Raw genomic sequence first — 25387 nt, 5'->3', positions numbered from 1 at the left:
TTATTTCAAGAACATGGAGTGACAATGAATCACCCAAATCCATCAGGCAACGGCTGTTCACTGGAGGATTGTTACGCCAACATATTTGCATTGGTAAGAACACATTTAAATACACATGAACTTATCATCTTCGGCTTAGCATCGATTGTTTTCCGATACGGTAAAGCAAGAATTGTTGATGATTATTATTCAAGTGCATATATCAGCTCATTAAGTATTACACTGTCTATTTTATTGTTCGTTTATTTGAAACGGTACTTGTTAATTTGACGACAGAACACCTGCTTAGTGAAAATAACGTTAGTTGATTGTTCGCGATCAGTGGTATTGACTTTTTGTATGTAACAGTAATCACAGAGTAATGTGACGACAATCACATAGCTGTCATTCATAAAAGACACTTCCGGTTAATGCTTTCTCACAAAATAGTGGTTATGCAAGGGGGTTTCATTTTTTGTACATTGTTTACAGACGGATATCTGTGGGATAAAATGGAGGAAATTGACAGCCAAAGCCGATTATAGTCCGAATACGGTTGATCATCTGGAGGACCCCGTTCTCGAGTCCTATTCCAGATGCATCCAGGCCGACATTCTGTGTGTTTGGAGAAGGGTACAGAAGTGTTCGGACCAACCACAGAGGGTTATAGAACAACTGTCCCACCATAAGGAGTTATGGATATTTTGGTATGGTGATGAACCGTCTGTACTTAGTAACCTCCTGTCTCCCTATTTGGATGGTAAGTACTGTTCCATAACCAAGTTAATCAGTATTCCCCCATCCACATCTACTGAAAAATAAGTAAAATTATTGAATGAATTATGTAATTCAGTTTTGTTTGGATATGTTTAACAGGTTAAACACCACTGTGTCATAAAGATCAAGTCCTCCTTGAGTTTTTTTGTCAATTTTCATTTCTGGTGGAAGTCACATTATCACACCAAGTAATGATAAAAGTACACTTTTTTGTGTTTATGGTATGGGAATGATATTTAAGAACTTATTATATTCTAAATTGGTAATTCAATACTTACATCGATAATTAAGTGTTCATTATCAATTTTACTATAACCTGAGTAAAAATGTGTAGTTTCCAACAAACAATGCATATGGACGTCTTCTCCTCATCCAAGTCAAATTATCTCTATTGCTGTCTTTGACAAGCTGGTGAGAATGCAAGTTACAAATCTTCATTGAACTGTGAGAGAAAAGCCACTGGTTAGAAACTCTTGACACATAAGCTGCTCTTAATGACATTTATGAAAATGAGGTATAAAAAAACTTCATTCTCAAACTGATTACCCCTGAATGAGGGTACAAAATCTTCAAAATTGGTAAAATTCTAGACTTGTACCTCAGTTTTCAAGGACTCCTGTATGAATATTTGGTTAAAGGTATGATGTTCCAACAGTTTCAGAATACACTGAATTTTATAAAGTAAGAAAAAAATAATCAAAATTAATCAGGTTGTCACAAATAGACAATGAAGTTGACAGGAAAGTACAGTAAATTTGGCAGAATAAATGTTATTTTGAGATTTAGAAATGTTGGAAAAGGAAAATAAGACATGAAGACTTAAGAGAATACCTTTTGATAATTTTGTTGTTTCCAACATTTTCTGGATTTCCACAGGAGCTCTGTAGTCGTATCTTTTCTCTGAAGTTGTATTCATTCTGATGTTAGCATTTATTGATTTGAGCATGACAACTTTTTCTGGCCATGGAATTGGAAATGTTTTATCAGTCATTGAGATAATGCATAATGTAGAAATGTTATGATAAAGATTACTTTTTCTTTTCACTCTAGAAACTGAGCATGGATCCTGGGATAAAGACAAAGATAAAGACAAGGATAATTCTTTATCTTATGAATGCCGTACATTACTCTTTAAAGCTCTTCATAACCTAATTGAAAAGTTAGTATCATAAAATATAAATAGATGTATATATGAAAATTTTCCATCAACAGAGGAGATTGCCATTATAAGGGATTATCATTACTGTCTGCACAAACATATGCAAGAAAGAGTTCTTAATGTATTTAGTTTACAACCAAGGATTAATTTAAGGCATTATTTAAAAATCCATGTATTGATGTTTTTCCAAATTCCATTGAAGTTTATAAACCTATTTTATTGCTATATATGTATGTTATCTTTTTTTTTCAAAATTCCTTGTCTTTAAGCATTATACAAACCTTTGTAAACATTATTTTCGATTATATTTGCAGGTGTCTATTAAGTAAAGGTTTTGCCAGACTTGGAAGGTGGTTTGTGCAACCCTTTGACTCGACTCAAACCAACACAGAAAGAGGGTAAGTAAAGTTAGTGTGATATATTTGCAATGTGCAACATGATCCAATGTATGATGCATTCATGTAATTAGTAGTTACAATAGGTTCTGCAAAAACTGCTAGATCATAGGACATGTCTGCTAAATGTTGTTTAATCTACAAAGAAAAACAAATTTAATGATTTTTTTTTTTTTTTTTTTTTTTTGTGATTTTGACCTATTTAAAGTTTTTGAGTTAGAAAGTAAGTGGAGTTTATTTTTGCCAGGATTTTAAATACTGTTTCATGAGCACACAAACTTCTCATTAATCCCCATTTTTGCTATGGAATTGAATGTAGACATCTAGGTATTGTTTTTTTTCGCATTTGATTTGATGCCTGTCTTATTGCTCTTGCTCATGAAATATATTTTCTTCATTTCAGAACTCATCTGTCCTTCAGTTTCAACTTTTTCCTACATGGAGAAAGCTCTGTTTGTGGTAGTATTGACGTAAAACAACACCCACCTGTATGGAATCTTACTCCGCAGCATTTGACTTTGGCACAAGAAAATCAGGCCAATTTCCAAGGTAAAGTTCATCAATATTATACTAGATCTAGGCTGATGAGATTGTGACATCATGGTTATCTTAAAACTGTCAAACTTACTATTTCCTTTGGATTTTGGTATCATAAATTCATCAATTGAATTAACTAAAGAATAAAAAATTGTTTTATGGGGCATTCTAAGACTTTTTGTATTGTAAACATAAATTAACAATTAAGTCCAGACTTCATAAGCATTATTCTAAAACTTGTAGTCAAAAAAGGCATCACACTTTCAACATGGATATTACTTTGTTGTCATTTCTATTTCCTACAAACAAAATATCCATCTGCTGCCTGGTTTATTAACAGATTTTGATTAAATATCTTGTTCATAACATCATATGTTCTTTTTAGTCATCCTTGCACCCTATGGATTAAATGGGACCCTGACTGGAAATTCGTACAGAGAGACTGACCAATCAGCACACAAAATCCTGGAGGAATGGGGTCGATTTTACCCACTTAATGCAGACGATCTGAAAGACGATACATGTCGCCCACCTCCCCTGGTGGAAGTGGTTGTTGGTAAGTTGGTTTGTTGTGCCAGTATGGTAATGAATTGAGATCTATTTCAGTAACATTTTGTCTTATCATCATCTATGATGCTTTGTCCATCTGTAATCAATTGACATTTCAAATATTCTAAAACCACTGAAGCAGTCATGGCCAAATGCAAACCAAATGAATTAAACTATTCCCAACCCTAAGGGGCCTGAGGAACAGGTCGTGGATGTCTTATGAAATGTTGTCAAGATGATAGTGACATTAAAACCTGAAAAAAGTACATGTGTCCCTGCTAGCATGCCAGCAAGAAAATAGAGAGATTGCCATAAGCTGGCTGGATGACTTTAAGATCCATAAATAAAACGATGTTGATCATGAAGAATCAGGAAAGAAAATAATTTCAGGTCAAACTGTTTAACTGTGATAAATTCGCATTGAAGAATTTTTTTTCTTTTTTTTTTTTGTGTGAAAAATTTTAAGCTTTGTCAATTGTAAACAATAAACAAAAATTATCTTAAGGGAAGTAACTCCAACTTACGACATTGGTAAAAAATTGTATTTAAAATTGGCTGCTTCATCTTGATTTCCTTAAATGACATAATAGAATGGCAACAGAAAGATTATTTAAGCCCTGTAAGCCAGATTTTCATATTGGTAAATGTTTTAAAATGTCTATGTTCTTACAGTGTAGTAATTTCTGCACTGTATACTTTTATCAATTCATGATATACTGCAGTTAAGAACAGAGATATAACTTTTTGAAAGGGGAAAAATTGTAAAATGAGTGTGAAAATTGTGGGGTCTCTCACACTGTGATCAGCTAAACATGTCAGAAAAATTATAGTTTTATAATAAGGTATTGAAATTATAACTTATTTTCAGACATTTTTTAAGACAAGCAACTAAGTGATATATGTAATATATTGTGTTCAAATTAATGCCTTCATTGAACACCAAATTAGACAAAGTAAACTAATTTTCATTGATCATGACATCATGTTCAATTTATTGGATTAGTTTGGTCATTTCAATGTAACATTGTTAGGAATACAAGATTCTGAATCATATAATTGTTCATAAAATTTTGAGAGTATGGAATCACTATCGAGACTATCGTTTAGTTAACATCGTCACATTGCAATAGTGTTATATATTTATGAATATTTGGTGCTTATGAAATACAAAGGTAGATTACATGACAGCTTTGTGATATTATTTTACATATATTTCAAACCTTAAGATTTACTGGACATACTTGGTTATTTTTAGGATTTAAAGTCTGGGAGGTCGGCATATTACCGGACAACAATATTGCTTTGGTTCATGATTTTACTGAAGAGCAGTATATATACATACATACATACATGGGCTTATTACAGAGTAAATATTGGTAAAGAAGTAGTTAAAGTTTCAGGGAAGGCAATTATCAATATTAATGTCTCTTCTTTTCAGCCGGAGTTCGAATGAAGTACCCATCTTGTTACGTGTTCTTATGTGACGCTGAAGAATCTCCAGCCCGTGTGCAGCCCCATCCAGTCTCCTCCACATCTCGTCAATCGGGTGGCCCAATGAGCCCACCAACATCACCAGAAAATTTGGTTGGGGGTGAAACTGGCATTAAAATATTACCATCCCTTCACTACTCGGGCAACCCAAGCGAACTCAACACAGACATAGTAGCTAATACTGCCAATGCATTCAGTATCCAGATACGCAATCGAGTCAGTCAGGATAACTGTCTCACATCAGGCATTGTGAAAAGGTTAGTAACAGGGTCAAACAAAATATATTTACCATTTCCAGCAAACTTTCTGATCATTATATTTTATGCTTACCCTAAGCTTTTTAAGACAATTTTAGAAGCGTAACAGGCCAAAGATCACTTTTCTAAGTAAAGCATATAAAATTATTTGTTAAATTACAAATTTTTGCCTACCTGCCTACCCAGAATGGTTTTTGCAGACAAATAACTCATTGAGCTTACATGTTTGTTCTGCTACACTGTGATTTATAATTAACAAATGATGGTAAAAAAAATTGTAAGTTTTACAAAAGTCACTGTTCTGTAGTCGGTGTCATGTTGCTGTAACAGAATGGATTTCATTTTGATTGTAACACATAAAACTTAGAGAATGTAATAATTCATACTCATGCATCATATTTTACTTTTTTTTTTCCATCAGATCAACAGAGACATTTAATGATAGCAATTCTGCTGGAGTGTGGGAATTGAATGATCCCACTGCTAAATCAAACTGCAACTGTCTGAGGTAAATATCAACTGATTGCTTTAAGAGGTGCTGTGCTGGTTCTTGTTCCTTTGTCCAGCATAAAAAATGGCTATGAGTTTTGAATACATAATTTTGCATTTCTACAAACCTGACACAGAATGTTACAACAATTTTTACCTTTTTCTCATGAGATATAGTATGAAATGTGTCTTCAAGGTTTTTTTCTTTTTTAAATTTCATTACCATCAGTTGCCACTTAGAATAGCAGTTAATAACAGAAACTTATAATTAATTTGTTTTTTCCATACACAAAAGTCTTCAAACAAAGATCATTTTGAGAGATAATGATAATCTTCAAGAAAAGACACAATTTTTTTTTAAAGAACATAAAAATAGTTAGTATATTAGTTGTAAGTAGGAGTTTTTGTCTCCTCAAAAATGAAATTAAGGTGTTACTCGTCTGCTGCATTGGCATTTTCATTATTGAACCTGAATGTTTCATGTTTAGATCCGTTGGTCAAAAAGTGTAAGTCTTCATTTAACCAATCTTGATATATAGCTACATCACATAGTGGCCATGGCACACCTACTTAAATTTTAGGAATTAATAAATAAATCTTTATGGTTTGTTCAATTTTTTGAGATTTAGTTTATGGTTACATTAAAACATGTCTTGTAAAACATAATGCCTATTTTCCTCACCCTCGTATGAAGGAATATGTTTGGAATATGTTTGGCATGTCCATGCTGTGTTGAGATAGTGTACAATGCATGAAATATTTTAACATGACAGCAGTATATTTTGCATTTTGCTTTAAAAAATACCCAAACAGGTAAAGCACATAATTACATGTTATTCTTGTGTTTTAATCTGCCTTCAGTCCATGCTTCAACACAGAATCATACAAATTGATCTAATGTTCTTATTTCAGACACCGAGCAAACAAAGCTAAACAGAGTCTGGTAAGTCATGGGAAAGGCCCAAACACCGCTGGTGCCAAACATCAAAAGGGGGAGAATCAAGAGAAGCTAGAGCGCCAACAGTCACGTGTGAATCGCGGTTTAACTTCCTTCCACAGACGAGCTCCTCTGACTGATGATTTGCTCCAGTTTGATATGATAGGGATGATGCCACAAGTTCAGCCTCCTCCACCCCCGCCTAATGCCAACTTCGGCTCCACAGCAAGTGCCAATGTTTTGCCTCAGCTGAATGATGGAGTTGGAGTGGAATCCCCTTCCCCAGCAGCCCCCTCCCCACTGGATGAGCCCCACAGCCAGACTGTGGTCAATCCTAGTGTTGACCCCACCATGCCCAAACTTAGCCCCCATCCTCCAGCCGAGGAGTCAACGGAAAAGGAAGTGGGAGCATCAGTAGGAAAGCCTGCTGCAGAGAGTGTAATCAATGGGGGAGTGGACAATGCTGCAAAACCAGCAGAAAATGCCTCCTCAGTCTCCCAAAAGGCATTGACAGACAGTGTATTCTCGCCTAACTCATGGCCAACAAGCCAAGGAGACATTGTTAAAAATTCTAATGTGAATAGCTGGATTTCATCTCAGCAGCGGCAAATTGATTCTATGAACCTGAAAAGGCCAATTTTACCTTCAAAGGATTGCGAGCAAGATGAACTAGTCACAAATGCTTTATACAGCTTTGAACAAGTCAATGTGTGGTAAGTGCAAATTATTTATATTAGAATATGCATGTATCAGTTCTCAAGATAAACATTTAACCCTAAAAGTAACTAAAGTGGTAATCAGTTATGTATTATAAGCTTTGTGGAGTTAACATTCTTCTGTATAATTTAGGTTCAGTCTACATTTGGTTAATTATATTTCAGGAATAACTTTCCTGTGAAGAAGGCAAAAGTTGAGGGTCTATACCTGGCTGGTCTAATGGGATCACAGGTTCCCCATGATCCTCGACAGAATAGTATGCCCAGTCCAGCTCAGAAAAACCACAAGCCCTCAACACCCCAGCCATCAGCTCCAGACATTTATGAGTTCTCGGACGAAGCCTCCATCAACCCATCCCCAATCTCAAGACGAAGCTTCAGAAGTAGTCGTGATGATCGTGCATCATTTACTAAATTGGTAGGTTATATTGAAAATATTTATCCCATTTTCAGTCTGATAATTCTCCTTAATTGAACTACACATTACTTCCAACTTTAATAATTAGTTAATAATTTGGTATAATGTTAAAAGATTTTTTTTTTAAGTCTAAGAAGATGTGAAATCAGAGATAGTATTGGAGAAAGTATTCTTGTGAAATGGTAGTGTTTTAGCAATATTGTAATTTGGCTGATCTGATTTTGTTTGTAGGAGGATGACAAGGATCCTAGCAGACACAACAGTGATTCTTTTATGTTTCCTGACAGGGCATCTCATGGAGGTCAGTTCCAGTATAATCATTTTTGTGGAATATAAGAGATTGTTGGAAATAAATTATCATAGTCCCAGAGCTGTTCTGCAGAAGACATATTTATCATGTGTTAATACTTAACGTCATATTATAAAAACCAGAACTTTCCAAATATAGTTCAAGACAAGATAAAGTGGAAACAAGAATTAAAATATATATTGCTTCCATAGTAAGCCTGTCATCATTTTGAAATTTACACATGCTGTGATAGCTAAACTAGTAATTAACCCTTCTGTGTTACAGAGTCTATGGGTTCACCACCAGAGACACCAAATCCTGTCCCAACACCAAGTCTGACACATGAGTATGATCTCCGGCCAACTCAGAGTGACCTGGATCACATATTTGATGATTCAGATAATGATGATGCTGTAAGTATGAGTTTGTAGGAGAATATTCCTCATAAAATATTGATGATACTGTATTTGTAAATAAAGAGGCTTTACAAGGACAAGCACGCACTTTTACAGTGCTGAATTTGCCATTATAAGCCCAGCTCATACCTTGACTCAGTTAGATATGAATGCTTCATTGGCAGCATCATACTTTTTCGTTTAGAATTTGTAATTTTGTAGAGAATTCCAATCTCAGGGATGATATCTTAGCATTAGTTGTACCAGACAACTTGGTCTCAGAATTATTTTGATCTTGGTCTTTTACAATCATTGTCAACTATTTAAACAATTGGTAATTGGTAGTCCAATCTAAAATAAATTTGGGGCTCTCCATGAGATAATTTTATGTCCTATTATTTGGTTATTAAGTAAGTGATTTATGGTGTTCTGACATAAAAAATGGTTCTCAGTTGACAACCTTTATTTATAGTTCTCCATTATTTTCAATCATATATTCTATTTATGGACAATTTGAAACTAGAGATTCTGCACAAGCTAGATTCTCGAAAAGATGTTGAGCTGTAATTAATGGGATATTTAGAACTACGTTGGAACTTCACATATGTGAGAATTTGATTTATCTGGATTACATGAGTAACATATCTATTGCAATTATTCTTTCAGTTTACTAGTCCAAGTATAGTTACCGAAAAGGCCACTGAGGAAAAGAAAATTCCAGCATCCCTTGCAAGTGCTGTGATAAGCGATGGATCAATAGGTAATGTCTTGAATAGTTAAAATAGCTTTCTCATTTCTCGAACTTCATTTGATTTTATTGTCAAATGTGTTTGGTTTAAAAAGATGTCGAATCATGAATACAAATTTATAGTTATATATTATGCACATTTTTGCTACATCTGTCTTGGTACCTTAAATAAGAATTAAAAATGCTTAAAATGTTATTTTGAATTCATGAAACGATGAATTAAAAATTGCAGCTGCATCAGAGTTGATGAGGATGTATCCCACACCACCCTCTAACCCTGAGTCCTGTCATGACACTGCGATGGAGGTGTCCTGTGTTGAAATAAAGCCAGTAATCAAATCTGAGATCTTCCAGTGCATTAGCAACCCAGTGGAAGACTTTTCTAAGGTAGGATCAAAAGATTTCTGCTTCTTTTTCTGAAATCATTGTATTTTAGTTTATATCTGTCAGTATTTTGGTGAACTTGGAATAAGGATATCTGAGAGATGCTTTTCAACTGAATAGATATTACTGCATTATGTTTTCCTATTTATGAATGTGCTGGTTGGCAGCAAGTTCATCATGTAAAGCTTTTGAGCATGAACTGTATAGTAGAAATTTATCAAAAACAGCAAAAATGGCTGTGCATGTCAGCATTATGAGTTGAGCAATCACTGTGATATTGTTTCATGGTATTGAGTTCAGATTTTTAAAAAGTCTGAATTTATGTATTTCAGGATTGGTCATATGTGTACAAGCAGCCAACTGCAGCTCAGTTTGACGTGTCCAGTAAATACTCGCCAGTGGATCTTCCTAGCGCTAATGGTCAGTTGTCTCCTGTCCAGCAACCACCAGACTACAAAGCATCATGGCAGTACCCGATGCCAATAATGGAAAAACCTAACCCAACAAGGTAAGCAAGTCTTCACTCTGTTGATAAAGTTTTGTAATCCCTTTCTTATGTGAAATGAGACAATATTAAAAAGATTGATCGGTGACATATATGATGATATTTCAGACTTGACAGAGTACGTGAAAAAAATTCTGTATGAGAACTATATAAAAAAAATTTCAATATGGTTTATCACACAAGAATTCCAATATAAAGTATATAATCTTATGACCAATTACATTTACTTTTTTTAATTGTTAAATTTATTTCATGTGATTCTTTTTCAGTTATATAAATGTGCCGTCCATAGAGAACATCCCCAGTCTCTCTTCGCGCATGCCCTCAAGTGCTGTGGCGGCTTCTCCAGCCCCATTTCAGAACAGTGTTGGCCAGCAGCGCACTCCTATGTCATATGAGCTTCAGTCTCCAGCATCTAATGCATCATCATATCTCAACAAGACTCTTAATTCTATAGACAATTCAGGCACAAACAATCAGATGCCAGAGGTTCATAGTCTCATTGTTAACATAACATTGTCCGACACGAGGCTCAACTTATTCCGTGATTATAACTTCGATAGTTGCAATATTTGTGTGTGTCAGATGAGCATTAAGGGTGTAGATGTGGGACTTTACATGCCTGACCCAAGTGGTGCTCCCCCAGAACCTCCAGAGCGGTGCTCATGTGGCTTCAGTGCTGTTGTGAATCGTAGGGTGGGGCACAATGCTGGCCTGTTTTATGAGGATGAAGTAGAGATAACAGGCATACGTGATGATCGTTATGACCAGAGGAAACCTAGTTTGTTATCAATGGAGTACCAACAGAAAGACAGTAATAAGTCAGAAGACTTGAATCAAGTGGAAATGGAGTTACTTTTAGGACAGTTTACAATGCCCTACTCTTCATTCACTGCTTCAGAACACATGTTCAAACTCTGGCTCTCCAACTCCTCTCATTATACAGGTTCTGTCTTCGACGTGCTGCAACTGCAGGGTAAGTGGTAGTGTTGTGGAAATAATGGGATGTTGTGGAATACTTCATGTTTTATGTAAATGAATACTTAGTGTTTTATGTAAATAATGTATTTATCTTGAAATATTCCGAGGATGCCAGTTTATGTGTTAAATTGAAACAGGAATGAAAGGCATATTTAGCACATCTGCGATAGGTGTGGGAAGGAAGTTAAATGGATGAACATGTGACTCAATATGCACATTTCCAAGTCAATCTTGAATTTGCAATAACATGGTATTTTTATTTCCATGCAATTTGGCTAAAGTGTATCTATTTATCTTGAGTATTTTGTTTTAGTCTTGCCAAGTTTTCATGATTTAATGTATGTCTCTAAAACATGGTGATATTCCCAACTATATACAGAGTCAAGGCTTTTAATATATCACTTAGTCCAAACAGTAATACTGGAAAGGGTGGCAGCATTGTAGGAATCAGGTCTTTAGAAAATTATGTCTCATGTCCCATCATTCCTGTTTAAAACCTCACATCACAGATATGGAAAGTGTTGGGAACGGACTGATAAATCATGTTTTTGGTAAAAAAATATCATTTATCGGTTGATTGACAATTCAATCAGAATGTTTTGTTATAGCAATTCAATATGGGAAATTGAAGGACAAAGACAAAATTGTTTGAACCAGAAGAGTTTTGTTTCAAGGTGATCTGCCTGCCATTTTCTGTCAAAAAAGGATGTTAGAATTAGATTTCTACGATATGAGGCTAAAATTTAAGCTGCTACATGACATTAACTTATAACAAAACAAGTATAGAAGACTTATTTCCAAAAACCGACAAGGTTGATGAAAATTTCAGGAATTGGTTTTTACTTTTTCATAGTCATAATTATAACACTAATGAGGCTACTGTATTATATTGTAAGGTCAGTCTGTGTATATGATATCGTTAGCTGTGATGTGATGTGATATCTTCTGTTTGGATTATTTATTAATTACGAATTGTTATATTCACATTTACATTTTGGTCAATGTTAAAAAAAAATGTCACATTCATTTAAAACTTTTCTATGCATAAAAACAACAAGAAAATAATCAAATGTTTGAATGATCTGTTACTACATCTGTTGATAGCCTAATTGATACATACGGACCATATTTCATTAGGATATCTTGTGTAAAAGCCTAAAAATATGGATATTTTTCTATGAGTACACTGATGGATGTAGATGGATAAACAAATTTATAAGGCATACTGTCTTCAGTTTGATCAGAGATAAGTTATTACTGTAATATGAAGTGCTAGCAGATTTTGTATCGCAAACCTCAATAAGATATAATTACGCATATTCACGGCAACATGCAAGCTAACAAACCTTAACAAAGCAAAGATCTCGCAAGAACATGACTACGGCATGAGAACAAGATCATCACTTTTTCTAATATGGATTCAATTAAGCAGAACCATTTTAATATCACTAAATGCAATATAAGCATGAGGTCTATCTTTAGGTAAATCTATTCAAAATTGGTCTTCAATCCTTTTCCACTTGTATTAATAAATGAAACCAGAAGTTATTTTGGCCTAAATGTAATGATCCTTTGGTAAATGGGCCTATAAGAAGAAGGGTCTAGACATACTATTGAATCTGCATGGTATATTGTATCTCAAATGACAAACCATATTCTACTGATTAGTGCACCCCACCTTTGTTGGAGGGATATTGCATACCAAATGCATATTTAACCTATATATGAGGATATTTAACTTTAAACTACATACTTAATCTTTTGTTAAAATAGTTCTGTTTGGAAATTGTCAAGTGGTTTTTTTTTTCTTTTTTTTTTTTACACTGATTAAATTTTTGACTCTTTTTTAACTTCTGTTTATTGATGACGGGAGAAGTTGAAGAAAACTATTAATTGGGTTTAAATATAAACAAATAAGTATGTTTATCTATAAAATCTAACAAAACAACTAAAATGTGTTACAACTGAGGTGCGTTCAATTGATAGCTTACATTAAAGGCACTGTAACATTCCTACTTTCAGTTTCAGTCAAAAGATTTTGTTGTATTTTCTTGAAGATATTTGATAATCTTGTTTCTGCTTAATTCATACAATAAATAGCAGCAAATAAAAGGTGACATACCAAACATATAACACAGATGTAAAGCATCCTGTAATCGAAGCAGATTTATTTTGCCATGTGCTTAGTGAAGCTTCACAAGCAGAAAACTACCTAACAGGCAAAAGGAAATTTGAAACGACTAAGCAAACAGTTTATAAAGTGGAACCATTCAGTGTTTTTGCAAGCACTCAGTACATTAATTGGGTCAGATATGGTCTCATAGTGACCTTTTACGATTACCTTCTCTGGCGTCATGCATTGTGCACCTGTAAACAATTTCAACATTTTGGACTTCTTCTTGAAAACTCCTGATCCAATTTCAGTGAAATTTTACAGAAACCTTCCCTGGCAATATGATAAGCAGAATTGTGATTTTACAGTCCCCACCCCACAAGGGCCTGAAGGGCAGGGCCAAAAGGGATAAAATTGACTCAGATTTTAAAAATCTACTTCTCAACACTCAGATATGGTAGAATCAAATACTCTGCATAAATGAAAGCATTTCAGGTGCTTTATCAAAATTGTGAATTTAATTATCCCAGTGTCTCAGAGTTCCCCATGGGAAAGGGGTAAAGTTTGCTATATTTTATATAGGGAAAATAGATTTTTGAGTTTAATTTGATTAATTTTGACTTTAAATTTCAAAAGTCTTCTTCTCAACACCCAGGTATGGTAGAATCATATGCTCTGCATGAATGGAAGCATCTTAAGGTGCTATGATTAACAAAATGGGTCTCATGTTTATTGATCAGCTTTAAATGGAAATAATTATTTGATTTTTGTATTACATACATCTTCATTTGGCAATTGGCATGTCATTTGTAATAAACACAGTTGACAAAATAGATTTGAAAAACAACAGGTTGAGCATCTAAGGAAATAGGACTATCTTCTTCAGAGGGTAATTAAAATTATTCCTGTCAAAAAATTTGGATGTGATATTTGTTCTTCCGTAAGTCAACTCCTTATCATACACAGGCTCATGAATCGTTAGCCTTCACCATGGCATCTTACTGCTGGAGTAGAGAATCACGTTGCATGTGCTAATCATAAAATCAATGCCATTAAAGCCAGCTCTTGAATGCATGTAAATCGGGCCAATATGCTAATATTCCTGTGACTTGAATATAAAATGACAGCTATTGACTGATTTGATAGTGTTAGCAGATAAACATGCAGGAAGGAAATGTAATAAAATATGTTGCACATACAATTAGTCATATCCCTTTCAATAGCTAGTGGGTGGAATATAATGATAATGATAGTTTATCATGTCAGAGTGCTGAAAGCCTGACATAATGTTCCTAACTATCAACTTGCCTTCTAGGATGGATTGTTGATCTGGAAATTACATCTCCTACCCATTACAGAAATTAACTTTGTAAGAGAAACCAAAAATGACAAGATAATAATGATCAGACCATGGAAGATAGTAATATTAGTAATAATGAAAGGTTAATTAATTAGTATCAATGAATGCTGGTTCAGATTTTAGTCACCAGCTCATCTAGTAGATTGACATTATGTGTATTCATTGACTGAGAATAAAATTCTGTGATATACTTGAAATTACACTGTATCCATGTTTATTATTGTGTACTGACTAAACTTTAAAATATAGACGAAGATGATGAGGTTTTTTAATATGAATGTGACTTGTTTTTTGTTGTAGATGGAAATGAGGTGTCATATCAGGCACTGGATCAGGGACGTCAGGCCATGGAACATTGTCCACCTTGTAAACTAGATGATCCTCACATGAAAAAGAGTTGTCTTCACAAGTGGCAGTTTCTGCAAGGGGCTGGAAGGATTCCACAAAATTCACAGGACAGTGTGCGTCTCCTGAAAACTCTTCAGCCCTTGCTGCAGGACGCCATACAGAATAGCCGTGTAACAAGGTTGTGGGAACATACATACAAACTCTCAGGTCCCCTCACCTGGAAAGAGTTTCATCAGCTGGCAGGCAGAGGTACAATACAAACTGTGCACATCTGATTAACTACAGCAACTTGATATGCAAGATAATGATATTGAAGTTTTTGTATTGACTAACTGCATTTTAAAATAGTTAGAAGACTAGTTTGCACAAGGGTAACATAGTCAAAAGAGCTTTATTTCCACTGATTTGGGAATGAGCCTTTTTTTATGTCATTTTATTATCACCTTAAAATATGTTTTAACCAAACAGAGAGTGATGTACTTGATATTGCATAACAAGATCTCACAGTATTAAATTTTCATACATATTGTCCTTATTACCAAATGTCAAATAGATAAAAAAAACTCAGTTTTAACATCACGTTGGAACTGTTTTCTTGCTGTGTCACCAAAAACATATCTATATTATGTACAACAAAACTAAATTGATTCCAGCTATATTATTGAGATAGCCTACATACCCCCTGGTGATGATGATACTAGTATGGTAGTTATAATAGGCTGCATCAAGTTACATAACTCAGATATTACAGGTAACAAATTTTGCTACTACATTATGTGCCAAAATTGATGAGAAAAGATTGTTTTCACATGTGTTTTAGGTTTCGTTTGGTGAAAGAAACTGTCATTAATTTTTGTTTTAAATAGTTGCCTATTAAAAACAACGCTCAATTTTTTATTTTATAGGTGCAGATGAGAACTCGGCTCCTCAGCCAATCCCTTCATTCCTTGTTGGTTATGACCGAGACTGGCTCTCGGTCTCGCCACATGCTTTGCACTTTTGGGTAAGTGTTGAGTTAGCATATACATGTATATTACAACTTTCCATTCTCTATTAGCATTTCATTACTTGGTAAAATTATTTAAAAGATAAAATGATTCCTGTTTAAAAACTTTATTATTCTGTAAAATATTCTGATTTACCTTTCTGTTTTAAGAATCAACTAAAATATATAGACTTAAAATAAAGTAGACACTAGATTTAGTATCAGAATTTGGGATATAAAGTAAACTTTGTGAACAGCTGTAGATACATGTACAATGGAAATTCAAGGTATTTTGGTATTTAGAAACACCTTAGGAAGTACTCTCTTGACAGTCAACATGTTCAGTTTTATCTTAAGTTTGATTTTAAAGTTATGCATTTTTTGTGAAGTTAGGGACTATTTTTATCATTATTAATGATTTTATGCATCCTCAAAAACCTATGAAAAATAGGTCCCTACACTAACTTTACACAAACTTTTCATGAAAATTCAGTTAAGATTTTAGTCCAAATTCAGCAATAGGAATTGATATCAAATATTGTGTTTGCAGGATAAGCAGTTCTTGGAGCCCTATGGTAAACCTCGTGATATTGCCTATGTGGTATTGTCTCCTGAAAATGATTACATTGTCAATGCTGTGAAGTTGTTCTTCAAAGAGCTTAGCACAGTGTATGGTATGTCTAAGATGGGAAGACATTGTCCAGCTTCCAAGGTTCTTCGCGATGGCATCATGAGGGTTGGCAAGAAGGCAGCAGAAACTGTACTCAATGAGTCTGTGGATGAATGGTTCCAACAGATTGGTAAGAATAAGCAAGCTTTTATTTTAAAAAAAGGTTGTTGCAGATTAATGTACTAGAGTGCAGAATCTTTTTTTCCTTATAGAATCCTTATCTTTACTACCAATTTTTAATATCTTTAAAAGGGACTTTTTCTGGGTCAATCAATTTTCCACTGACATCACCAGGTAACTTTAATTTGGAAATTTTGTCTTTATATTGATGTCCAAAATAAAGTTATAATGTCTGTGAATAGATGTACTAATTTAACCTTTCTTTTTATAGGCGATTCACCCGTAGCTGAAAAATTGAGACTCTACGCAAAAGTTTGCTTACATCGTTTATGTAAGTAGACATGGCTTTTTAGAGGATTGTAGATGTATAAATGTTAGATATTATCAGTAGATAACAGTCAGCATCTTACCTGTGTAATGCTAACTATGTAACCTCAAACTGACTAGAAGGATTTCACTGCACAAGATTAAGTGTCAAGTTAAAGGTTTTTTTGTTGAGAAATATTTTAGTTAATATCTTATAGGTAAAATGTTATACTTGTGATTTACATAATGCTTCACTCACAATGATATGATTTTTTATTTATCAGCACCATATCTGTCACAAAATATGGACATGAAGTCATTGTTTGAACCGACAACAACACACAGACCAGGCTACAAAACACCTGACTCATCAGCACCCACCTCTACGCCTGCCTCTACCGCTCCCACCTCACAATCAGACCACTCAACATTCAATGTACCTACATCACAGGCAAACTCAACAGAAGACAAAGGTATGTTGTTGGCTCATCTAGTCATAAGCGAAACCCCTATGACAGCGAGTTTTGGCCCAGTTAAAAAAGTAGAGGATAACTTGAAAGTGTTACAGGATGAACATATATTAATATCTGAATGGTTTACAATGCTGGTGTAAAGATAATGTACATGCCTAATTATATGGGCCTTAGAGACTTTAAATTTCATTAAATGAAAAATTTGAAAACTTCTTTATCAAACAGATTAATATTAATTCATGCCTAATTGTTATTTCAAGATTTAAATTAGGTTCTATATTTATTTTAGAAAATAATGCTCATGAGAATGGGGAATCCCAAAAAGACATGAGTTTTGGTAGACAGGACGATGAAGATGAGAACACAAACTGCCCAGCACTGGTCATTTACATTGTAAATCCATTCACTTATGGCAATGAGTGGGACAGTAGTCTGGACAGGCTTGTACACACAGGGCTCCTCAAGTGTTACCAGGCTCTCGTCAAAACACTACCTCCTCAGCTACAACAGAATATTAATCTCCAGGTATGTGGATCATATCTCTAGTCATTTTTCTTCTCATCATTCTCATTCTGGGTGGCCATTTCCACAGTCATTTCTAGATAACAAGGTGAAAAGTGTCTATCCTGTCACTTTCATGAGATAAAATTTGCTTTACAGGACTCACTTAGACATTTTTCTGATTTTCAGGGTCTCAGACATAATTACAAATCTTATCAAAACTGTCTTGCTGTATTTTGTGTATATGTAAACAACACACCTCAACTTTGTTGACTTGTAATAGCCTTTGTTCTGACTTTAAACACAGATGGTACCCCTGAAGACAATTCTGGAGAACACAGAAAAAGGTAGTAACACACAACTGTTGAAGTCCATGTCATTTTCTGTGTTCAATATGTGTGGCTGGAACCTAGTTCACACGGTCATGGGCAGGTCCCTTACTGGATTTGGTCCTGCTGCTGCAGCAGAGCGTCTTCTCAAGAAAAAGGAGGTAGGTATTGGTAGGCTTGTCATCATATATAATACATCATTGGCAAAGTGACAGAGCCTAGGAAAGTAGTTGATTTGGAGAAAATGTTTATGCTGAAATATTTGGAAAGTCCTCATTTCTCTTCATTGCCTTTATAGGTGATCTGAGACCAAATCGCAAGTGTCGAATCTATTGCAATTGTCTTCAGTCAAGTGTCATAAACAATTGACATTTTTAATAACCTATGGAAGTCTTTTCTTAGGTTGTTTAAAATGTTATTAGTGGTAGATTCTTCACTGGTTAAAGAATAAAAGTCACATTTGTTTATTTTTAGCAAGCCATTGTCATTGCCTCTATCAGTTTTAATTTCCATAGGAATTTTGATCAAACTACACCCTATACAAGACCACACATCTCAGATATGTTTGAGTTTTAGCATAGTTATGTCAAAGTCAAGATTACTTTTAATATATTCATAGTGGGCTTAAGTCAAGGGGATTGATGTCTTTTTTGGATGGCTGTCTGATGGTAAAAACCATTGAAACATTTTCAGCATTTATTTTACTGAAAATGCTGTCGTTTGCTAATTGAAAAAAATATGCTATATAGGTAATGCAAAGTAACAGGCAATTGAAATACTTTTCAGATTGAGAAGAATCGCCTATACAGTCCTCCGTTTATTCTGGCCCCTACCAAGGACAAACAATCCATATTAGTAGAGTCGTGTTCAGAGAAAATCGAGAAGAGTAATGTCTTGTTCTGTGTGTACTGTCTGTCTGAGGACCAGCGCTGGCTGCTGGGTGTCTGCACTGATGAATGTGGTGAACTCATGGAAACTTGTACTATTAACATCGAAATACCAAACAGGTATGTCTTAGTATGGTCATTGATTTTTTTCTTAGTGTTGTCCTTGATTTATCATACTGATAGTAGCAGTGTATTTAATAGATAGTAGCAGCGTATATAAATTCCTTTATTTATTAGAAGTATCATACCAGTAGTAACAGCATATTTACAACCCTTTATTGGTAAGACTAAGTATCATACCAGTGGTAAAACATTTAAAATTCCTTATTGGTAGGATTTTCTGAAGTATCAAGATTAGAAAGGGTTTTTTTTTTTTTTTTGTTTCTTACACAATAGCCATTATCTTCTGTGTTGATCTGATAAGTCAGTCCAAACAACATCATAAGTTAAACATAATCAATAATGTCACTGCTTTTGTAATGGTATAATAACGCCTGGCATGTTCATGATAAAACAAGATGAAATGTTTGATGAAATTGTTATGAAATGTGTTAGTGTATAACTTTTGTAATCTTAAGACTCATTTCAGCTTCTGCATTGATCAATAGGTTATTTGATCTATTAAAGAACACTCAAACTTCATTTTGTGAGAAATAAGAGGGATGGAAACACAATCCACCACTTTGTTTCAAAATTTTTCTCAATTTGGATATTTTCAGTATGCTTCAATTGGCAAACATTCTTAAAAACTCTACCTCAAACTTCAAATAATATTTTGAAGAATCTGTGTACATATACTATATTTAAATTGTAGAAATCGACGTCGGAAAGCATCTGCAAGGAAAATAGGACTAAAGAAATACTGGGATTTCATACTTGGGGTTGTATCAGTTGTGGCTAGTCCTTGTCGCCTGGTTATAAGTCGATTTGGGCGCATTGGGCATGGTGAAATGAAAGGTATGTTCATAAACCTGCATATTGTAAACGAAAGTTGATAGTCTTTTGGGATTTTTATGTTTTAAAAAACATGTTTTCTTCACTGAAACAATGCAACAGACTATGTTTTATTCCAGATATCTAGTTTTTTTTTTTTCAATTTTCAATCTTATTGAAAAGAAATTCAAAAAAAAAAAATAAAAAAAAGAACCCTTTAAAATCATGTTTTTGTTTAGGTAAGTAACAGATATATAATTCATTCAGATGAAAAATCATTACAATATAAAAATTTCAAGTCTTCAAAAGAATTGAAATGAAGAGAAGAAATTTCACTTCACTAGAACTGTTCATGCAATTTTCTTCTGCATTTTTAGGTTGGTCTGGACTGCTGAGCAAGAAAAATATCATGAGGGTCAGCAAACAGGTTAAGGAGTCTTGTGTGCAGTGTTCTCTCCTCAGTGGCACAGATGTACCTGGTGTACTTAGCGCCTGTCTTGTCTCCCTTGAAGCTCAACCCTCCTTCCATATCATGGCTGATGCTGTCAAGCTGGAGGAAAAGATGTCCTCTAAATGTCCTCTACAGACTCCAAGAGACACTTCCGTCACTCACATACTCGTCTTCCCAACTTCAGCCAAGGCTCAGGTAGAGGGTTAAGCTTTAAACTAGATTTCAGCTGTTGATTTATCTATTGGACAGGCTGAATTATAGTATTGTAAATTTTATACGATTACCTCTAGTTGTTTTGATGCTTAAATATCTCAATTTTGTCAGATTTGATCGACCTCATCTTAATTATTGGGTCAAAGGACTATGATTTGTAGACCTTTCTTCACGATCATCTAATCTGGTATGATAGACTCTTGTTAAACTAGTAAATGATTATCCATCACAAAGACTTAGTTCAAAGTTTAGCGAGTCTCAGATACTGTGATTAGCCATCTGCAGTTTGATGGGACTGTCATATATAATAATCAGAATACATGTAAAGAATAATGAAGAAAAGTTTAAGCACTATTATTCCATTTAACAATTCAATATGAATTGTACTAAATACTTGTAAGGACATCTTTTTGCCATTTTCTTGAAGGAAGGAACATTTCTGTGTGATTGAAGAGAAAATTGTTTAGAATATTTGTATTATTGAAGAAACCAGCATCCAGAACGATTTGTAAGAAGTTCTAAATATCAAATGTAATGAATGTTTCACAGGCCAATTCCAGTACAAGCGAGCCTGTTGGAGGTATGGATATAGTCAACCACAATTTAATGGAGGATAACATCTTGGAGTGTTTAGAAACGGACTTCAATGCCGACACAGACGAAGATTTATCCTTCCTCAACCTATTTGAGTCACTGAAGAGTGATCCACTTCCCAACATCCCAGGTTCTCCTACTGGCATGGACACTGGTCACCACCCTTCCATCGGCATGAATGACCACTCATCGGTATGATCATGCTTTCACATTCCACTTATTTAAAGATTTTATCAATAGTCACTTAATTTTCTCTACAACAGCTGTACCATGATAGTCACCGTCAGGTCACATCTGTTTCTGTAGAATTATAAATGCAGATTTTTAATTTTGCTTTTGGGTATTATTCCTAATGTCCGATTTCATTAATTGATAATCACTTGAGATTTATTTACCATTGACAGGTTGGACAGAATACATCAGGATCAGACCCTCAGGATGAGCCCACAAACCTCCTACAGCAGCCCCTGGCTATGGGGTACTACTTGTCCACAGCACGTCATGGACCACTTCCACGCTGGTTCTGGTCATCTGCTCCAGAAAATGAAAACCACACCCTCTCTTGCTTCAAGGCAAGTCACAAAACATTTTACAACAGTTACCTCCCCTGTATGTCTGCAGCTGTTCTTAATGAATACAAGTGAAAGATGTGCTTTATCCATTTCCGTTCTTTAATAACTATGATTTATATTGATTCTGTATTTGACCAATAACCAATAGCAATAAATCTTGGCAAATTGAGTCATAATTTGAACATTTATGTACATGAATTAATGTACTGAAATGAAAAGGAATTTCCTTTATATTGTGTTCACTTTATAGAAAATATCCAAAGTTAAATATTTTAAATGTTGGAACTTTTTTTTCAGGCTGCACTCCATGTACATAATTCACAAAAACATGACGACTTCATGCAGTCAACACCAAATCGGAATTCTCATCCATTGGATTCTGGCCTTACTTGTGACGTACTAAGGTGAGTGATGATTAATAATATGACTCTAAAAACATACTGAAAATGTTGGGTGTTCCTGTAAGGTAGTTCTGCTGAGTTAGTTTCATCCATCAGAGTGAAACTGTATAGGATGCAATTTTCTCTATCTCTCTCTTCCTCTCCCTCTCCATCTCTCTCTCTCTCTCTCTCTCTCTCTCTCTCTCTCTCTCTCTCTCTCTCTCTCTCTCTCTCTCTCTCTCTCTCTCTCTCTCTCATGTATATATATTTATTGATGCTTTCAAGGATGTTTTATTGTAATTTTACCAATTTTCAACTGCTTTTGTACAGTCGAACCAAATTTAGTTGCTATATTATTGTTATCAAAAATGAGATTTAAAGATGTCAAAGATTGTTACACAATTCTGCTTATTTCATTGCTTAATTACAAACAGAATGATAATGTTTAAGGTCAAATTAGCTACTTGACTTAGATTTACTCACTTAAAGAAAACAGATTCTACAATTGCTGTTTTGTGTTTGTAGGTATGTGTTGGAGAACTTTAACTCCTTGTCGTGGTTAACATATGATGTGGTAGAGAACGATCGACAGTCTTGTCTGCCCATACACTTTGTCGTGCTACTACAGATGTACCATGCATTGAATGCATTTGTGTGATAGAAATTATATGATGCTGAAAAACTACAAGGACAGTCACACCAGACCAAGCAGGGTAAAAAGACAGGACATGGAGAAAAGTTATGTGTGGTGCTATAGGTGAGAGCTAACAATCTGAAGCCAGTATCAGGGATAGTTTGGTGAGCTTCAAAGAAAGTATTCAAAATAATGTATATGTCTCAAAAATGCCTGGCTATGAACAGATCTGCGGATAAGAGTGCGCTCTGAAAAAAAGATGTGATGCTTTGAAAAGTTGTGTTTTGATAGAGAGGAGCAGCAGAAATGGTGCTACATGCATTTGTCTGAGAGGGACCTATAAGAATACAGGAAAAGTAGACTTGTGTTCTTGCAAATGTGAGTGGTGCTACCTAGGGAAACCATTTGTGGACTACATATAAAGACACAAACACAATGGATGCCCACAAAGTAGACACCCGATGTTGAGGTGTCCTGGGCATAGGTTGTGGTGCTACTACAGAGAAAAGTCTGTGTAATGAGAAAGTGTTGTAAAGGACATTTAAGGCTATACATAGGCTTAACTATAAACTATGTACTGTAAGTACAAGGTGGTAATTATTGAATTTGGTCTAACCACAGTATAAGAATCTCTGTATAGGATCAGATGGACCGTTGATCTCTTTTTTTTTTATTGATATACACTGTACAAGCATTGTGTTTGAGAGAAATCTATGAAGTGATATGCATGTCATTGTCAGAAGTTTTTGTCAAGTCATGAATGTATCCCACTAAAATCTACTGTCAAAGTTTGTTGGCAAAATATTCTAATGAAATGAATTGAAAACCTCAGGGAGGAAATTATTAATTACAATTTATTGACTATTTGTTAATATTGTATACAGGAAACTGGCAATATGATTTAGAGATTAGAGACAAAATAGATTAATTTATTTGTTAGAGTTTTGTCAATTAGCAGTGTGACATTATGTGTTTTCATTTTATAATGAAACAACACCCCCAACCCCTCTATTTATTTTCGATGAAGATCAAAGTGGATTTCAGTATGTGATAGATTGTTGACTTGGTGTATTGTTTAACTTATATTGTTTCTACATTTTATAAAAACATCCATACTCCAAAACACAAGAAGATTATCTGGAAACCTTTTCCTTTTGAATGAATATAAAACAAAAATTATAGTCGTTTGGGGTGTTCAGCTCTTCAGCATTTTATGATACCGAACCAGAAAAAATACAATATTCATTATGTTCCTGCACCTCAATTCTTGTAACAGAGGTGTAGAAGGATCTTTTATTTGAACGCACAACTCATTACGCCAACCTTGGTTCATTGAGAGCTCATAATCAGAGGATTAATTCTGGCGAAATTTTAAGTTCAGGGTTAAAGATGAAAACTAGAGTTGATACAGTATATAACCTGTCTGAATGGAAAGGCACCAATACCAAATTATCCTGTTCATTTATACAGTTGTCCTATTTACAGAGATCCAAAATTGTCAGCATTAGTAATGGAGAGTTTGCATATATCAATGAATTACTTATTTACCTATTACAAAAGGTTTACAGAAAGTCTGACATTGATCAGTCAGTAATTACGTAGGCCTCATAAATCATGGTAAGTTCAAGATCACCAATGTGCAGAATAGAAAGGGTCCAGATTAAGTAGGTTGTAATTACTATCAAAAGATACAGGATCAAGCCATGATGATAGAAGTGGACAGGGATCTGGATTGGATATGGTATCTTGTAAGCACAATAATCCTGAGGCTTGTTCTAATTTGGTACAGTGATAGGGCATATAAAGAGGATAATGTTTTCAATAAGATGTGGCCACAAGTGATTTATTGCTTGTTCAAAATGCACAAAATGCTTATTGAAATTTTAGATTATATTTGCTGTAATTTATATTTTGTAAGTTCAAAAAGCTGCCTCAGATGAAAAAAAAATCACTTGAAGTTTCTTATTTGAAATTCCTGAAGAGAGACAACTTTGTTGAAATTGCAAGTGAGATAAGTCAAAAGTCACAGTTATTGGTCAAAGGTCTCGTTTCTGGTACACATGTTGTTGCCATCATCCTTAACACTTCTTACAATAAGTTTATGAATGGATGTATGAAAAAAATATTGCATGAACATGTGTACGAATGTATATATTTATATGTACTTATAAAAAAGTGTGTATTTCAGAACGTCATGTCACTGTCTACAATGAAAACTGTTATACATAGTTACCTACTTTATAAACTGATGTGAAGAAGGATCCATGATAATATTAAATGAAATTGATGGAATGATAATTTACTAAGACCTAAGTACTTTTGATAGATGCTTTCTAACATTCTGTTGTGCACGTAAGGGAATTGATTAATATTATCATTTTCATTTCCTTGGTACAGTTGCATCAGCTAACATTTTATTCTTAAATGATTGCATCTTTTCTTGAAAGGACTAGAAGACCATATCCAATTTGTGGTGAACAAGTTCTAAATATACATTCTCCAACGATATTAA

General features: G+C 34.4%; 1 protein-coding gene across 1 annotated transcript; it reads left to right on the top strand.

The window, feature by feature from the left end:
* The first annotated feature begins 24 nt into the window (after positions 1-24).
* LOC132555671 (mediator of RNA polymerase II transcription subunit 13-like) lies at positions 25-24403 on the top strand. The gene is made up of 31 exons (XM_060220024.1): positions 25-93; positions 472-739; positions 1807-1915; positions 2230-2313; positions 2714-2859; positions 3233-3403; positions 4835-5144; positions 5566-5652; positions 6546-7283; positions 7452-7704; positions 7936-8005; positions 8279-8406; positions 9055-9148; positions 9369-9523; positions 9853-10028; positions 10295-11001; positions 14780-15076; positions 15733-15830; positions 16363-16612; positions 16874-16933; positions 17193-17429; positions 17707-17906; positions 18190-18376; positions 18520-18533; positions 19007-19218; positions 19913-20055; positions 20409-20677; positions 21245-21481; positions 21694-21861; positions 22159-22265; positions 22767-24403. Exons 1-31 carry the CDS (start codon positions 25-27, stop codon positions 22897-22899), a joined length of 6177 nt encoding a protein of 2058 aa, XP_060076007.1. The 3' UTR covers positions 22900-24403.
* Positions 24404-25387: the final 984 nt, after the last annotated feature.

This window comes from Ylistrum balloti, unplaced genomic scaffold (genome assembly GCF_031769215.1).
Source record: "Ylistrum balloti isolate Yb309-2 unplaced genomic scaffold, AGI_CSIRO_Ybal_v1 Utg370510, whole genome shotgun sequence".
NCBI lineage: Eukaryota > Metazoa > Mollusca > Bivalvia > Pectinida > Pectinidae > Ylistrum > Ylistrum balloti.
The sequence above is the reverse complement of the archived record's forward strand: the minus strand, read 5'-3'. Positions and strand labels throughout refer to the sequence as shown.

Bases quoted from the DNA above. Each gene is read 5' to 3' on its own strand.
- LOC132555671 (XM_060220024.1), top strand. From the start codon at position 25: ATGAATCACCCAAATCCATCAGGCAACGGCTGTTCACTGGAGGATTGT. The intron at 1,916-2,229 runs GTTAGTATCATA...TTATATTTGCAG, and splicing joins CTTCATAACCTAATTGAAAA to GTGTCTATTAAGTAAAGGTT. The intron at 8,407-9,054 runs GTAAGTATGAGT...TTATTCTTTCAG, and splicing joins ATTCAGATAATGATGATGCT to TTTACTAGTCCAAGTATAGT.